At 36.6% G+C, this 19281-nt stretch overlaps 1 protein-coding gene across 1 annotated transcript; it reads left to right on the plus strand.

The window, feature by feature from the left end:
* The first annotated feature begins 13230 nt into the window (after positions 1–13230).
* On the plus strand, positions 13231–18631 carry LOC128366993 (CD5 antigen-like). The gene is made up of 4 exons (XM_053327751.1): positions 13231–13295; positions 14954–14986; positions 16444–16677; positions 18606–18631. Exons 1-4 carry the CDS (start codon positions 13253–13255, stop codon positions 18629–18631), a joined length of 336 nt encoding a protein of 111 aa, XP_053183726.1. The 5' UTR covers positions 13231–13252.
* Positions 18632–19281: the final 650 nt, after the last annotated feature.

The raw sequence follows: 19281 nt of genomic DNA on the forward strand, positions 1-19281 counted from the left end.
TATAGTGATGTAGTATGCAGTATTACAGTAAAAGTACTGCAGTATTATGAGTGATGTAGTATGCAGTATTACAGTAAAAGTACTGCAGTATTATAGTGATGTAGTATGCAGTATTACAGTAAAAGTACTGCAGTATTATAGTGATGTAGTATGCAGTATTACAGTAAAAGTACTGTAGTATTATAGTGATGTAGTATGCAGTATTACAGTAAAAGTACTGCAGTACTACAGTAAAAGTACTGCAGTATTATGAGTGATGTAGTATGCAGTATTACAGTAAAAATACTGCAGTATTATAGTGATGTAGTATACAGTATTGCAGTAAAAGTACTGCAGTATTATAGTGATGTAGTATGCAGTATTACAGTAAAAGTACTGCAGTATTATAGTGATGTAGTATGCATTATTACAGTAAAAGTACTGCAGTATTATAGTGATGTAGTATGTAGTATTACAGTAGAAGTAGTGCAGTATTATAGTGATGTAGTATGCAATATTACAGTAAAAGTACTGCAGTATTATAGTGATGTAGTATGCAGTATTACAGTAAAAGTACTGCAGTATTATAGTTATGTAGTATGCAGTATTACAGTAAAAGTACTGCAGTATTATAGTGATGTAGTATGCTGTATTACAATAAAAGTACTGCAGTATTATAGTGATGTAGTATGCAGTATTACAGTAAAAGTACTGCAGTATTATAGTGATGTAGTATGCAATATTACAGTAAAAGTACTGCAGTATTATAGTGATGTAGTATGCTGTATTACAATAAAAGTACTGCAGTATTATAGTGATGTAGTATGCAGTATTACAGTAAAAGTACTGCAATATTATAGTGATGTAGTATGCAGGATTACAGTAAAAGTACTGCAGTATTATAGTGATGTAGTATGCAGTATTATAGTAAAAGTACTGCAGTATTATAGTGATGTAGTATGCAGTATTACAGTAAAAGTACTGCAGTATTATGAGTGATGTAGTATACAGTATTTCAGTAAAAGTACTGCAGTATTATAGTGATGTAGTATGCAGTATTACAGTAAAAGTACTGCAGTATTATAGTGATGTAGTTTGCAGTATTACAGTATAAGTACTGTAGTATTATAGTGATGTAGTATGCAGTATTACAGTAAAAGTACTGTAGTATTATAGTGATGTAGTATGCAGTATTACAGTAAAAGTACTGCGGTATTATGATTGATGTAGTATGCAGTATTACAGTAAAAGTACTGCAGTATTATAGTGATGTAGTATGCAGTATTACAGTAAAAGTACTGCAGTATTATAGTGATGTAGTATGCAGTATTACAGTAAAAGTACTGTAGTATTATAGTGATGTAGTATGCAGTATTACAGTAAAAGTACTGCAGTACTACAGTAAAAGTACTGCAGTATTATGAGTGATGTAGTATGCAGTATTACAGTAAAAGTACTGCAGTATTATAGTGATGTAGTATACAGTAATGCAGTAAAAGTATTGCAGTATTATAGTGATGTAGTATGCAGTATTACAGTAAAAGTACTGCAGTATTATAGTGATGTAGTATGCAGTATTACAGTAAAAGTACTGCAGTATTATAGTGATGTAGTATGTAGTATTACAGTAGAAGTAGTGCAGTATTATAGTGATGTAGTATGCAATATTACAGTAAAAGTACTGCAGTATTATAGTGATGTAGTATGCAGTATTACAGTAAAAGTACTGCAGTATTACGAGTGATGTAGTATGCAGTATTACAGTAAAAGTACTGCAGTATTATAGTGATGTAGTATGCTGTATTACAATAAAAGTACTGCAGTATTATAGTGATGTAGTATGCAGTATTACAGTAAAAGTACTGTAGTATTATAGTGATGTAGTATGCAGTATTACAGTAAAAGTACTGTAGTATTATAGTGATGTAGTATGCAGTATTACAGTAAAAGTACTGCAGTATTACAGTAAAAGTACTGCAGTATTATAGTGATGTAGTATGCAGAATTACAGTAAAAGTACTGTAGTATTATAGTGATGTAGTATGCAGTATTACAGTAAAAGTACTGCAGTACTACAGTAAAAGTACTGCAGTATTATGAGTGATGTAGTATGCAGTATTACAGTAAAAGTACTGCAGTATTATAGTGATGTAGTATGTAGTATTACAGTAGAAGTAGTGCAGTATTATAGTGATGTAGTATGCAGTATTACAGTAAAAGTACTGCAGTATTATAGTGATGTAGTATGCAGTATTACAGTAAAAGTACTGCAGTATTATAGTGATGTAGTATGCAGTATTACAGTAAAAGTACTGCAGTATTATGAGTGATGTAGTATGCAGTATTACAGTAAAAGTACTGCAGTATTATAGTGATGTAGTATGCAGTATTACAGTAAAAGTACTGCAGTATTATAGTGATGTAGTATGCAGTATTACAGTAAAAGTACTGCAGTATTATAGTGATGTAGTATGCAGTATTACAGTAAAAGTACTGCAGTATTATAGTGATGTAGTATGCAGTATTACAGTAAAAGTACTGCAGTATTATAGTTATGTAGTATGCAGTATTACAGTAAAAGTACTGCAGTATTATAGTGATGTAGTATGCTGTATTACAATAAAAGTACTGCAGTATTATAGTGATGTAGTATGCAGTATTACAGTAAAAGTACTGCAGTATTATAGTGATGTAGTATTCAATATTACAGTAAAAGTACTGCAGTATTATAGTGATGTAGTATGCAGTATTACAGTAAAAGTACTGCAGTATTATAGTGATGTAGTATGTAGTATTACAGTAAAAGTACTGCAGTATTATAGTGATGTAGTATGCAGTATTACAGTAAAAGTACTGCAGTATTATAGTGATGTAGTATGCTGTATTACAGTAAAAGTAATGCAGTATTATAGTGATGTAGTATGCAGTATTACAGTAAAAGTACTGCAGTATTATAGTGATGTAGTATGCAGTATTACAGTAAAAGTATTGCAGTGTTACAGTAAAAGTACTGCAGTATTATGAGTGATGTAGTATGCAGTATTACAGTAAAAGTACTGCAGTATTACAGTAAAAGTACTGCAGTATTATAGTGATGTAGTATGCAGTATTACAGTAAAAGTACTGCAGTATTATAGTGATGTAGTATGCAGTATTACAGTAAAAGTACTGCAGTATTATAGTGATGTAGTATGCAGTATTACAGTAAAAGTACTGCAGTATTACAGTAAAAGTACTGCAGTATTATAGTCATGTAGTATGCAGTATTACAGTGAAAGTACTGCAGTATTATAGTGATGTAGTATGCAGTATTACAGTAAAAGTAATGCAGTATTATAGTGATGTAGTATGCAGTATTACAGTAAAAGTACTGCAGTATTATAGTGATGTAGTATGCAGTATTACAGTAAAAGTATTGCAGTGTTACAGTAAAAGTACTGCAGTATTATGAGTGATGTAGTATGCAGTATTACAGTAAAAGTACTGCAGTATTATAGTGATGTAGTATGCAGTATTACAGTAAAAGTACTGCAGTATTATGAGTGATGTAGTATGCAGTATTACAGTAAAAGTACTGCAGTATTATAGTGATGTAGTATGCAGTATTACAGTAAAAGTACTGCAGTATTATAGTGATGTAGTATGCAGTATTACAGTAAAAGTACTGCAGTATTATAGTGATGTAGTATGCAGTATTACAGTAAAAGTACTGCAGTATTATAGTGATGTAGTATGCTGTATTACAATAAAAGTACTGCAGTATTATAGTGATGTAGTATGCAGTATTACAGTAAAAGTACTGCAATATTATAGTGATGTAGTATGCAGTATTACAGTAAAAGTACTGCAGTATTATAGTGATGTAGTATGCAGTATTATAGTAAAAGTACTGCAGTATTATAGTGATGTAGTATGCAGTATTACAGTAAAAGTACTGCAGTATTATGAGTGATGTAGTATACAGTATTTCAGTAAAAGTACTGCAGTATTATAGTGATGTAGTATGCAGTATTACAGTAAAAGTACTGCAGTATTATAGTGATGTAGTTTGCAGTATTACAGTATAAGTACTGTAGTATTATAGTGATGTAGTATGCAGTATTACAGTAAAAGTACTGTAGTATTATAGTGATGTAGTATGCAGTATTACAGTAAAAGTACTGCGGTATTATGATTGATGTAGTATGCAGTATTACAGTAAAAGTACTGCAGTATTATAGTGATGTAGTATGCAGTATTACAGTAAAAGTACTGCAGTATTATAGTGATGTAGTATGCAGTATTACAGTAAAAGTACTGTAGTATTATAGTGATGTAGTATGCAGTATTACAGTAAAAGTACTGCAGTACTACAGTAAAAGTACTGCAGTATTATGAGTGATGTAGTATGCAGTATTACAGTAAAAGTACTGCAGTATTATAGTGATGTAGTATACAGTAATGCAGTAAAAGTATTGCAGTATTATAGTGATGTAGTATGCAGTATTACAGTAAAAGTACTGCAGTATTATAGTGATGTAGTATGCAGTATTACAGTAAAAGTACTGCAGTATTATAGTGATGTAGTATGTAGTATTACAGTAGAAGTAGTGCAGTATTATAGTGATGTAGTATGCAATATTACAGTAAAAGTACTGCAGTATTATAGTGATGTAGTATGCAGTATTACAGTAAAAGTACTGCAGTATTACGAGTGATGTAGTATGCAGTATTACAGTAAAAGTACTGCAGTATTATAGTGATGTAGTATGCTGTATTACAATAAAAGTACTGCAGTATTATAGTGATGTAGTATGCAGTATTACAGTAAAAGTACTGTAGTATTATAGTGATGTAGTATGCAGTATTACAGTAAAAGTACTGTAGTATTATAGTGATGTAGTATGCAGTATTACAGTAAAAGTACTGCAGTATTACAGTAAAAGTACTGCAGTATTATAGTGATGTAGTATGCAGAATTACAGTAAAAGTACTGTAGTATTATAGTGATGTAGTATGCAGTATTACAGTAAAAGTACTGCAGTACTACAGTAAAAGTACTGCAGTATTATGAGTGATGTAGTATGCAGTATTACAGTAAAAGTACTGCAGTATTATAGTGATGTAGTATACAGTAATGCAGTAAAAGTATTGCAGTATTATAGTGATGTAGTATGCAGTATTACAGTAAAAGTACTGCAGTATTATAGTGATGTAGTATGCAGTATTACAGTAAAAGTACTGCAGTATTATAGTGATGTAGTATGTAGTATTACAGTAGAAGTAGTGCAGTATTATAGTGATGTAGTATGCAGTATTACAGTAAAAGTACTGCAGTATTATAGTGATGTAGTATGTAGTATTACAGTAAAAGTACTGCAGTATTATAGTGATGTAGTATGCAGTATTACAGTAAAAGTACTGCAGTATTATGAGTGATGTAGTATACAGTATTTCAGTAAAAGTACTGCAGTATTATAGTGATGTAGTATGCAGTATTACAGTAAAAGTACTGCAGTATTATAGTGATGTAGTTTGCAGTATTACAGTATAAGTACTGTAGTATTATAGTGATGTAGTATGCAGTATTACAGTAAAAGTACTGTAGTATTATAGTGATGTAGTATGCAGTATTACAGTAAAAGTACTGCGGTATTATGATTGATGTAGTATGCAGTATTACAGTAAAAGTACTGCAGTATTATAGTGATGTAGTATGCAGTATTACAGTAAAAGTACTGCAGTATTATAGTGATGTAGTATGCAGTATTACAGTAAAAGTACTGTAGTATTATAGTGATGTAGTATGCAGTATTACAGTAAAAGTACTGCAGTACTACAGTAAAAGTACTGCAGTATTATGAGTGATGTAGTATGCAGTATTACAGTAAAAGTACTGCAGTATTATAGTGATGTAGTATACAGTAATGCAGTAAAAGTATTGCAGTATTATAGTGATGTAGTATGCAGTATTACAGTAAAAGTACTGCAGTATTATAGTGATGTAGTATGCAGTATTACAGTAAAAGTACTGCAGTATTATAGTGATGTAGTATGTAGTATTACAGTAGAAGTAGTGCAGTATTATAGTGATGTAGTATGCAATATTACAGTAAAAGTACTGCAGTATTATAGTGATGTAGTATGCAGTATTACAGTAAAAGTACTGCAGTATTACGAGTGATGTAGTATGCAGTATTACAGTAAAAGTACTGCAGTATTATAGTGATGTAGTATGCTGTATTACAATAAAAGTACTGCAGTATTATAGTGATGTAGTATGCAGTATTACAGTAAAAGTACTGTAGTATTATAGTGATGTAGTATGCAGTATTACAGTAAAAGTACTGTAGTATTATAGTGATGTAGTATGCAGTATTACAGTAAAAGTACTGCAGTATTACAGTAAAAGTACTGCAGTATTATAGTGATGTAGTATGCAGAATTACAGTAAAAGTACTGTAGTATTATAGTGATGTAGTATGCAGTATTACAGTAAAAGTACTGCAGTACTACAGTAAAAGTACTGCAGTATTATGAGTGATGTAGTATGCAGTATTACAGTAAAAGTACTGCAGTATTATAGTGATGTAGTATACAGTAATGCAGTAAAAGTATTGCAGTATTATAGTGATGTAGTATGCAGTATTACAGTAAAAGTACTGCAGTATTATAGTGATGTAGTATGCAGTATTACAGTAAAAGTACTGCAGTATTATAGTGATGTAGTATGTAGTATTACAGTAGAAGTAGTGCAGTATTATAGTGATGTAGTATGCAGTATTACAGTAAAAGTACTGCAGTATTATAGTGATGTAGTATGCAGTATTACAGTAAAAGTACTGCAGTATTATAGTGATGTAGTATGCAGTATTACAGTAAAAGTACTGCAGTATTATGAGTGATGTAGTATGCAGTATTACAGTAAAAGTACTGCAGTATTATAGTGATGTAGTATGCAGTATTACAGTAAAAGTACTGCAGTATTATAGTGATGTAGTATGCAGTATTACAGTAAAAGTACTGCAGTATTATAGTGATGTAGTATGCAGTATTACAGTAAAAGTACTGCAGTATTATAGTGATGTAGTATGCAGTATTACAGTAAAAGTACTGCAGTATTATAGTTATGTAGTATGCAGTATTACAGTAAAAGTACTGCAGTATTATAGTGATGTAGTATGCTGTATTACAATAAAAGTACTGCAGTATTATAGTGATGTAGTATGCAGTATTACAGTAAAAGTACTGCAGTATTATAGTGATGTAGTATTCAATATTACAGTAAAAGTACTGCAGTATTATAGTGATGTAGTATGCAGTATTACAGTAAAAGTACTGCAGTATTATAGTGATGTAGTATGTAGTATTACAGTAAAAGTACTGCAGTATTATAGTGATGTAGTATGCAGTATTACAGTAAAAGTACTGCAGTATTATAGTGATGTAGTATGCTGTATTACAGTAAAAGTACTGCAGTATTATAGTGATGTAGTATGCAGTATTACAGTAAAAGTACTGCAGTATTATAGTGATGTAGTATGCAGTATTACAGTAAAAGTACTGCAGTATTATAGTGATGTAGTATGCAGTATTACAGTAAAAGTACTGTAGTATTATAGTGATGTAGTATGCAGTATTACAGTAAAAGTATTGCAGTATTACAGTAAAAGTACTGCAGTATTATGAGTGATGTAGTATGCAGTATTACAGTAAAAGTACTGCAGTATTATAGTGATGTAGTATGCAGTATTACAATAAAAGTACTGCAGTATTATAGTGATGTAGTATGCAGTATTACAGTAAAAGTACTGCAGTATTATAGTGATGTAGTATGCAGTATTACAGTAAAAGTACTGCAGTATTATACTGATGTAGTATTTCAGTATTACAGTCAGAGTACTGCAGTATTATACTGATGTAGTATGTAGTATTACAGTAAAAGTACTGCAGTATTATAGTGATGTAGTATGTAGTATTACAGTAAAAGTACTGCAGTATTATAGTGATGTAGTATGCAGTATTGCAGTAAAAGTACTGCAGTATTATAGTGATGTAGTATGCAGTATTACAGTAAAAGTACTGCAGTATTATACTGATGTAGTATGCAGTATTACAGTAAAAGTACTGCAGTATTATAGTGATGCAGTATGTAGTATTACAGTAAAAGTACTGCAGTATTATAGTAATGTAGTATGCAGTATTACAGTAAAAGTACTGCAGTATTATAGTGATGTAGTATGCAGTATTACAGTAAAAGTACTGCAGTATTATAGTGTAAAAGTACTGCAGTAGTATAGTGACGTAGTATGCAGTATTACAGTAAAAGTACTGCAGTATTATGAGTGATGTAGTACGCAGTATTACAGTTAACGTACTGCAGTATTATAGTGATGTACCTCTAACTGTACTACAGTAAAGTACAAGTACCTCTAACTGTACTACAGTAAAGTACAAGTACCTCAAACTGTACTACAGTAAAATACTAGTACCTCAAACTGTTCTAAAGTAAAGTACTAGTACATCTAACAGTACTACAGTAAAGTACTAGTACCTCTAACTGTATTACAGTAAAGTACAAGTATCTCTAACTGTATTACAGTAAAGTACTAGTACCTCTAACTGTACTACAGTAAAGTACAAGTACCTCTAACTGTATTACAGTAAAGTACAGGTACCTCTAACTGTATTACAGTAAAGTACTAGTACCTCAGACTGTACTACAGTAAAGTACAAATACCTCTAACTGTACTACAGTAAAGTACTAGTACCTCAAACTGTTCTAAAGTAAAGTACTAGTACCTCTAACTGTATTACAGTAAAGTACTAGTACCTCAGACTGTACTACAGTAAAGTACAAGTACCTCTAACTGTACTACAGTAAAGTACTAGTACCTCAAACTGTTCTAAAGTAAAGTACTAGTATCTCTAACTGTACTACAGTAAAGTACAAGTACCTCTAACTGTACTACAGTAAAGTACAGGTACTTTAAACTGTACTACAGTTAAGTACAAGTACCTGAAACTGTATCACAGTAAAGTACTAGTACCTCTAACTGTACTACAGTAAAGTACAAGTACCTCTAACAGTACTACAGGAAAGTACAACAACCTCAAACTGTTCTACAGTAAAGTACAAATACCTCTAACTGTACTACAGTAAAGTACAAGTACCTCTAACTGTACTACAGTAAAGTACTAGTACCTCTAACTGTACTACAGCAAAGTACCTCTAACTGCACTACAGTAAAGTACTAGTACCTCTAACTGTTCTACAGTAAAGTACAAGTACCTCTAAGTGTACTACAGTAAAGTACAAGTACCTCTAACTGTACTACAGTAAAGTACTAGTACCTCTAACAGTACTACAGTAAAGTACTAGTACCTCTAACTGTACTACAGTAAAGTACAAGTACCTCTAAGTGTACTACAGTAAAGTACTAGTACCTCTAACTGCACTACAGTAAAGTACAAGTACCTCAAACTGTACTGCAGTAAAGTACTAGTACCTCTAACTGCACTACAGTAAAGTGCAAGTACCTCTAACTGTACTACAGTAAAGTACTAGTACCTCAGACTGTACTACAGTAAAGTACTAGTACCTCAGACTGTACTACAGTAAAGTACAAATACCTCTAACTGTACTACAGTAAAGTACTAGTACCTCAAACTGTTCTAAAGTAAAGTACTAGTACCTCTAACTGTACTACAGTAAAGTACAAGTACCTCTAACTGTACTACAGTAAAGTACTAGTACCTCAAACTGTTCTAAAGTAAAGTACTAGTACCTCTAACTCTACTACAGTAAAGTACTAGTACCTCTAACTGTATTACAGTAAAGTACAAGTACCTCAAACTGTACTGCAGTAAAGTACTAGTACCTCTAACTGCACTACAGTAAAGTACAAGTACCTCTAACTGTACTACAGTAAAGTACTAGTACCTCAGACTGTACTACAGTAAAGTACTAGTACCTCTAACTGTACTGCAGTAAAGTACTAGTACCTCTAACTGTACTACAGTAAAGTACAAGTACCTCTAACTGTACTACAGTAAAGTACTAGTACCTCTAACTGTACTACAGTAAAGTACAAGTACCTCTAAGTGTACTGCAGTAAAGTACTAGTACCTCTAACTGCACTACAGTAAAGTACAAGTACCTCTAAGTGTACTGCAGTAAAGTACTAGTACCTCTAACTGCACTACAGTAAAGTACAAGTACCTCAAACTGTACTGCAGTAAAGTACTAGTACCTCTAACTGCACTACAGTAAAGTACAAGTACCTCAAACTGTACTGCAGTAAAGTACTAGTACCTTTAACTGCACTACAGTAAAGTACAAGTACCTCTAACTGTACTGCAGTAAAGTACTAGTACCTCTAACTGTACTACAGTAAAGTACAAGCCTACCTTCCTTCCTTCCTTCTTTCCTCCATCCTTCCTTCCTTCCTCCCTTCCTTTCAATGAGTGTCCTACAAAGGGTTAAACCCCCCCCCACCCCCCCCGAAGGGGCTTTCATCTGCAAACTGTCCCAGAGCCTGTTGGCGGACTTCACCTGTAGAGTCCAGCAGAACAACATCAACCGTAAACAGCAGAAAGGACATTATGGAAAACTGGACTCCCCCCCCCGCTGCACCTTGAGAGTCAGAGAGGATCAGCATCAGACCCTTTATTGGGCAAATAATTATATTTGGTAACTTCTGTAAATATCCAAAAATATCCTTCCTTCCTTCCTTCCTTCCTTCCTTCGTTCCTTCGTTCCTTCCTTCCTTCCTTCTTTCCTTCCTTCCTTCCTTCCTTTCCTCCCTCCCTGCCTTCTTTCTTCCCTTCCTTTTTTCCTTCCTTCCTTCCTTCCTTTCTTGCTTCTTTCCTTCCTTCCTTTCCTTCCTCCCTGCCTTCTTTCTTCCCTTCCTCTTTTCCTTTCTCCCTCCATCGTTCCTCATTTCCTCCATCCTTCCTTCCTTTCCTTCCTTCCATCTGTCCTTCCTCCCTCCCTCCTTCTCTCCTCCCTTCCTTCTTTCTTTCCTCCATCCTTCCTTCCTTCCATCTGTCCTTCCTCCCTCCCTCCTTCTCACCTCCCTTCCTTCTTTCCTTCCTCCTTTCATTCCTTCTTTCTTCCCTTCCTCCCTCCCTCTTTCTCTCTTTCTTTCCTCCCCCCTACCTTCCTTCTTTCCTTCTTTCCTCTGTCCTTCCTTCCTTTCCTTCCTCCATCCTTCCTTCCTTCCTCCCTTCCTTTCAATGAGTGTCCTATAAAGGGTTAAACTCCCCCCACCCTGAAGGAGCATTCATCTGCAAACTGTCCCAGAGCCTGTTGGAGGACTTCACCTGTAGAGTCCAGCAGAACAACATCAACCATGAACAGCAGAAAGGAGATTATGAGGTCTCCAAACTGGACTCCCCCCAGTAAAGTAAAGTACTAGTACCTCTAACTGTACTACAGTAAAGTATAAGTACCTCTAATTGCACTACAGTAAAGTACTAGTACCTCTAACAGTACTACAGTAAAGTACTAGTACCTCTAACTGTACTACAGTAAAGTATAAGTACCTCTAACTGTACAACAGTAAAGTACTAGTACCTCTAACTGTACTATAGTAAAGTACAAGTACCTCTAACTGTACTACAGTAAAGTACCTCTAAGTGTACTACAGTAAAGTACTAGTACCTCTAACTGTACTACAGTAAAGTACAAGTACCTCTAAGTGTACTACAGTAAAGTACTAGTACCTCTAACTGCACTACAGTAAAGTACAAGTACCTCAAACTGTACTGCAGTAAAGTACTAGTACCTCTAACTGCACTACAGTAAAGTACAAGTACCTCTAACTGTACTACAGTAAAGTACTAGTACCTCTAACTGTACTGCAGTAAAGTACTAGTACCTCTAACTGTACTACAATAAAGTACAAGTACCTCTAACTGTACAACAGTAAAGTACAAGTACCTCTAAGTGTACTACAGTAAAGTACTAGTACCTCTAACTGTACTACAGTAAAGTACAAGTACCTCTAAGTGTACTACAGTAAAGTACAAGTACCTCTAAGTGTACTACAGTAAAGTACTAGTACCTCTAACTGTACTACAGTAAAGTACAAGTACCTCTAACTGTACTGCAGTAAAGTACTAGTACATCAGATTGCACATGCTCAGTAGGGTTCCCAGCAGTAATGTGTGGACAGAGCTCCCCCTGCTGGACAGAAGAGGAGCTGCTGTTTGACCCTTAAACACTGTTTGACTCACATCTGACCCATTTTAACATTTAACAGCTGTAAAAACACCACATGTCCTTCGTTCCTTCCTTCCCTCCTTCCTTCCTTTCCTTCCCTCCTTCCTTCCTTCCTTTCCATCCTCCCTTCCTTTCTTCCTTCCTCCCGCCTTTCCTTTCCTTCCATCCTTCCTTCCTCCTTTCCTTCATTCCTCCCTTCTTTCCTTTCCTTCCTTCCTTGGAATGGATGTCCACGTGTTTTAGTGAAATGAATAGTCAATAGTTTCCTTTCCTTCCTTCCTTCCTTCCTTCCTTCCCTTCCTCCTTCCTTTCCTTCCATGCTTCCTTTCCTTCCTTCCTCCCTTCCTTCCTTCCCTCCTTCCTTTCCTTCCATCCTTTCTTCCTTCTTTCCTTCCTTCCTCCCTCCTTTCCTTCCTTTCTTCCGTCCTTCCTTCCATCCTTTTCCAGAAGACTTTATCAGATGACCCAGTTTAGTGCAGCCAGCCTCTCTGAAGCTTTACTAATTAATATCGGTTGCCATGGTTACTAATAATCGGTATCGGCCCTTAAATTGTTAAAAGCTCTTCCTTAAAATGAGACTTCCATACAGTGGTGGTCCTCACAATGTGATATATACCATACAGCCTGCTGGGTTTGTCTCCACCTGATGCACACACACATGCATATGTCACTTCCTGTCACCTCCTGTCACTTCCTGCACACACACACAGCTATTAATAGTATAAAGGGCCTAATAAGAACAGGAAGGCCTCATGCATTCTTTAGGCCACGTGTTTCTATAGCAACCTTTGAATTGAATTAGACTTTTGATTTGATCCTTAGACGTGTCACAACTTGTAAGTTAGATATGAGCTACAGACTCACTGATGCTTTACAGCTCTTTGGGATGAATTCATGCTATGGAAGGCATCAAGAGTTGCGCAACCATGAATAATGATCACGCATCACTTCTGAGAAGAGGCGGATCACTTGGTTTTTTTCACGGCTGATGAAATAAAAGATGAAACGTGTGATTGTCAGAGGAGAGCTGACGAGTGGCTCAGACAGAGACAGACGGTCTACCTGGTCATGGATCTCCTGCTGATGCTGTTGCTGTTGCTGTGGAGCTCAGGTAGGACTCTGCTTTAATCATCAATGTGTTCAAGCTTCAAAACCTCACCTGTAAAAGTCATGAAGAAGAAAAGCAGCTGATAGTTTTCACACAGTTTAATGACTCGTGTGTTTCCATGGAAGTTGTAATAAGTTGGATTTTGATGCTCCTCTATGAGTTCACATTATTTTTCATCACTTTAAACTCAAACACATTTTCAAGAAAAAAGAAATACATCCAGTCGTCCAATTAAAACTGGACAAAGTGTTTAGTGTGTAAAGTCATCAAAGTAAAAAGTAAATGCAGTAGAATAAGATACAGATCAGCAGCCAATCGGAGACCGGAGGTCCTGTTACCATGGCAAAAGCGCGTCCTGTACGTGGCTCGTACAGGACGCGCTGTTGCGCAACACTTTGTTCTTATCAAATATACGAAGTTGAGCTGCTTCCTGTATCTCTGTCACACACACACACACACATACACATACACACACATAACCACACACACACACACATAACCACACACACAAACACACATATACACACAGACACACACACACACACATACGCACACACACACACAGACACACACACAGATAACCACACACACACACACATACACACAGAGACACACACACACACACAGTGGTTTTGTGATGTCACCACGCAGGATTTCTGGGTAATGAAGTCATGTGTGCTGCTGTGTTGCATTAACTATTAACTCTATATGAACCGCTCTGTTGCACTAAATCATAACTTCTGACTTCTTTTAATAATTCAGTAACAACATCGAACTCAACAAGTTAATATCTGAGATCTGTGAACACGGTGACATCACTAAAAAGACGTCTGATAGGTCAGAAACACGAGCAGTCACATGACCAGACCGTTTTAATGAACTGTAGTTTTTCGTCTGTTTCATCTCATCTGCTGATCTTCAAACAGGAAGCAGAAAGTAGAAGCATTGAGATTAAAAAAGGTCCATTTCAGACTGACGTTTGTTTTTCCAGTTTTTGTGTTTTCAGGTTGATTATTTCCACTCATACTGCAGTCTGCCTTCTGTAGGAAATATATCTACAAAAACATGTTTCTGCTCTCTTTCTCCAGGGAAATGAAATGTTAGTGTTTATAGTTCATATAATATTTACTCTCTGTTCATGAACCATTTGTGTTATTAAATATAAACAGGTTTCCTTTAGTTACATTTATTACGTTCATATTTAACTTCATAATACTTTTAGTAACACATCCACAAGCGGGTACGGGGCAGGTTTACAAAAGATGTTGGTTCAAATTCATCTTCACAGCTGATGGGAAAAGTACCAACCTTTAACTTTAGTTGATGAAGTGATTCAGGTCAGACCAACCATACGTTTGAAAACACAAAGAGTTTAGATGTCTAGCAGACTGTCTCTGTCCTCCAAGACTGAACCAACACTTTAATCTGAGTTGTTTTTTATCTCAGTTTTCTGGTTAATGAACATTTAAAGGTAAAACAAATGTAAAAGTCCGATTGTGGTCCACATATGTAGTTTGTGGCTTTGCAGGTCAGTGGTAAACTGGTCACATGACTCCTGAGTGAGTTCAATAATCTGTGTGTTTTTCACTGAGATGAACTGTGTTTGTTCAGTTCACAGCTCTGCACCAATATAAATATGAATGTTCTGATTTTGTCTCCAGGACTCCAGGCTGAAGATAAACACCAATCAACAGGTAAAAACAGAGAATATATCTCATCTGGTCTGAGAACTGAGGACTCTCACCTCCATCAGCTGGAGACAATCAGTCCACTTTGATTTATGACCAAATATCCTTCAAACTAATAACTAATAGCATATGCTAATGATAGCATTAGCATATGCTAATGATAGAATTAGCATATGCTAATGTTAGCATTAAAAGGTGAAAATCCAGATATTAGACACAGTTTTATGTCCCTGTTCACTGTAGAGTTGAACACCACTAAGTTTCTATATGTATAAAATGCAATGCATGGCACTGTGGGACTGTTGCAGACACAGTGCCATGAACGCCTCTTTTTTTATCGTGGACATTTGAGGGTTCGACATATCTGATCAATTTACACACACTGAATTTCAACACTCAGATAAAATGTAGGAGAGTAAATTTAATGCACTTTGTAATAAAAGAGGCAGTGATTTCTTTCCATTTAGTTAACATGTCTCCTCAGCTCCTCCCAGCGAGGATGTGAGAGACGGAGGAATATATGTTCATATTATAAGTCAGAAATTATTCAGTAACATATTCAACTAGCGGTGAGCAATATGGAAAAATATCTTTCACTATTATTTAAGGCAGGATCACGATCTACGATCTCATCACTATTTTATTCCTGTTTTCTTTGAAGCATCATTTTCAAGTTACTGAACAGCACTGAAGACTCAACAATTAAAAAGCTTTGTTATAATTAATTTGTCTTAATAAAAACACTCACTAAAGACATGAGATCACATAACAACTCAAACAATTCCATAGATAAATAAGAGCAGGTGCAAAGCAGCATGAAACAGTAGGGACAGTCTATCTGACCTTGTTTAAAATGAATATTACAGAGAGAAACCAAACTCACAGCTGAGAAGCAAACAGTGTAGAAGTGTTGCTGTGTTGATTCAGATAACAAGCAGCTTTTATTAAATCCTCTCTCTCTCCAGACTCTGTCAGGCTGGTGAATGGGACTAGTCTGTGTTCAGGCAGACTGGAGGTGAAGTCTGAGCAGTCGTGGTCCTCAGTGTGTGAAGCTGACTTTGACCAGCAGGATGCAGAGGTGGTCTGTAGGGAGCTTGACTGTGGGGCTCCTTCAGTCCTCCAGGGGACGCTCTATGGAGAAGTGGAGGCTCCAATGTGGACCAAAGAGTTCCAGTGTGGAGGCAATGAGTCTGCTCTCCTGGACTGTAGAAGATCAGACTCAGCTAGAAGAACCTGCTCACCTGGTAAAGCTGTTGGACTCACCTGCTCAGGTAGAAGAGAAGCTGCAGCTTTGATTTGTCTTCATTTCTGTTCTAATGAAACTCACTTTATTCTTTTACTGATGACTCTCTTGTTTCTGTTCTAATGAAACTCACTTTATTCTTTTACTGATGACTCTCTTGTTTCTGTTCTAATGAAACTCACTTTATTCTTTTACTGATGACTCTCTTGTTTCTGTTCAGAGCCTGTCAGGTTGGTGGGAGGAGCCAGTCGCTGTGCAGGTACACTCGAGGTGAAACAGGGAGAGTGGAGACCAGTGAGTGACTCTCGCTGGACCCTGAAGGATGCAGCTGTTGCCTGCAGAGAATTGGACTGTGGCTCTGCTGTTTCAACAGGAAGCAGAAAGGAGTCCTCAGACAGACCTGTATGGAGGATCAGACGTGACTGTCTTCAGTCTGGATCTGCACTGAGGGACTGTACATCATCAAGTTCCTCTTCCTCCTTCATGGAGCTCACCTGCTCAGGTAAGTCCATCAGTGACATCATCTCTGACAGTAATACTCTCCTTCCTCTGTCACAGTGATAGTTGGTGGTTTCCATTGAACTGAACTGTAAACTCATGGAGGATGACGGCTTCCTAAAGGGTAGAGAAGTTAGCTTGTTCCTGGAGGCTCATTGATTCAAACTGAAACAATCTGAACCTTTAATCAACCTGCTGTGGTTCACTCACACACTCTGCAGTTCTCCTGAGCCAGCTCAGTCACATCCACCTTACAAACAACTACATCACAAATGAATATAGTTGTTGGTCTGTGTCTGAACAAAGAAGCAACAGTTTGCTAACAGGTTAAATATCTTCCAATCATTTCTGTAGGAAACTATTGTGTATGCAGTGTTGTATGAATGTCTTATTAACATGTTGATGGTCTCAGATGAATCAAACTGCAGCTGTTTTCTGTCTGATCCGAGGCCTGTACTACAAAGCTGGATTAACCTATCCAGGATATCTCTCCGTTACCTGGGTTGACTTATCCAGATATTCGCAGTCTAGCATAAGCGGTACTACGAAGCTGGTTATCAACTCGGTAAATCAACCCAGGGTTTTCCAATCTGGATCACTGCGCGCTCACATTAAGGGGAGGTGTTTGCAGCGTCTGACCAATCACAAACATGGAGAAACCCTGCAGAGCAGACTACTTTACCATGGAGGAGCAGACAATTATTCTTCAACAATATGAAGAATTCAAACATCATCCAGGCCAAAAGCAACTCTGATGATGCAGCAGCAAAAGCCAGGAAGGAATGCTGGCAGAAAATTGCCGACTCTGTTAATGTGTAAATTCACGAGATCATACAATATTAATATATCAGACAATATAAACGGACACTCTGATCACACAATGCCACTTTATTACGGCACAGACGTTTGGGGCAGAGCGCTTCCTCAGTGCCCTTCCTTTCATAAGAGACATTAAGTTAGTTTAATATTCAACATTCAAAATACAAACCTATTATGCGCTTCAACCATTTGAGTGAATGATGTCAAACCAACTGTATAAAAGACTAATATCCCTCATGTGCCACAAGGCTTATTTTACAAATATATCTTTTCGGCAATTTTTTACAATTACAATAAATAAATACAGTTATTATGCTCCCTGACACTTTGATCTCAGGATGTCAAACCTACAGAATAATATCCCTCATGTGCCTCAATGATTATTTTTTAAATATATATTTTGGCCAATTAAAAAATTGCATCTATCACTAAAAACTCTTTCTCTCCTAAGCGCTCCTCTCACGATCCGTGCACCAATGTTGACAGGATCTTATAAGAATGGGCAGGTCATTTTCTAAGAGAGCTGATTGGTCAGGAGGTGGTGCTTTCACACTCGTTGATCTCTTATCCAGAACATAACCTGCTCCGGAGCAGGTTAACCGTTCAGCATAAGTTACCATGGTGATTTACCCCGGTAAGAAGTGAACCAGCGTCGTAGGACGGAAAACCCAGGGTTAACCCTGAAGTTACCTCGATAAGAGAAAATCCAGCTTCGTAGTACAGGCCTCTGAAGGCAGCTGAGGATGTTAATGTGTTTCCTCCTCTGCTCTCTGACTCCTCTGTATTACACATGAATGTAGGAGTTCTCTGTGCTGTGTGATCATCTCTCAGTGATCAACGTTCATTTATCTCAACAAACAAATGAGGAGAAAAACAACATTCAGCTTCTCACAGAAGAAGAAGGATTCATCATCTTGTTCCACACTGAATGTAGACAATGTTCATCCAGGTGCCAGATGGTTTTATTTGTAGTGAAATACACAACAAAAAGACAGTCTAGCATCAGTACTCTCCTGTTGCTTCTACTGTGACTGTGTCCACTATGACTGGGCTAACTTCCTTCAGCAAAGGATTACAGCGCCAGTCACTAACATAACAAACTAATACAACAACACATCTGAAAATAATCTGAGCCCCTAAAATGTCCAGGGCGCCACACCTCTCTGTATTTACAGACCTGCTGCTTCAGCCAATCACCTCTCTGTATTTACAGACCTGCTGCTTCAGCCAATCATCTCTGTGTCTCCTACCATGGACGGGGTCTCCGGGGCCCAGCAGCAGGGGTTTCAGGTTCTCCAGGGCTCCAGCTTCACCATCAGCTGCTCCGTCCAGCCTCAGTACCCAGGAGGCTCCTTCCAGCTCACCTTCACCTCCTCCAACACAACATACAACTACACCCAGCCAGCTGTCAATCACTCTGCTGACTTCCTGTTTCCTGCTGCAGACCCCGCCCACCAAGGAAGCTACAGCTGTGTTTATGGCGTCTATGTTTTTTCTCATAACTTCTCCTCTGAGAGCCGTCTGCTCTCTCTCACTGTCACAGGTAAGCTGAAGCAGAGTGTGAAGCTCAGTCCAACTGAGACGTCACACTGACTTTGTTTCCATGTTTGATAAAAAGTCATGAGGCAGCCGGAGCGACCCAGCGACCTACAGAGAGCTGAGTCACAATCTGATGAAGGAGCTGTAAACGGTTTCCTTCCCGGCTTCTTTAACATTATTCAACCATAACAACTGTGTTGTA

Source organism: Scomber japonicus, chromosome 10 (genome assembly GCF_027409825.1).
Source record: "Scomber japonicus isolate fScoJap1 chromosome 10, fScoJap1.pri, whole genome shotgun sequence".
Lineage (NCBI taxonomy): Eukaryota > Metazoa > Chordata > Actinopteri > Scombriformes > Scombridae > Scomber > Scomber japonicus.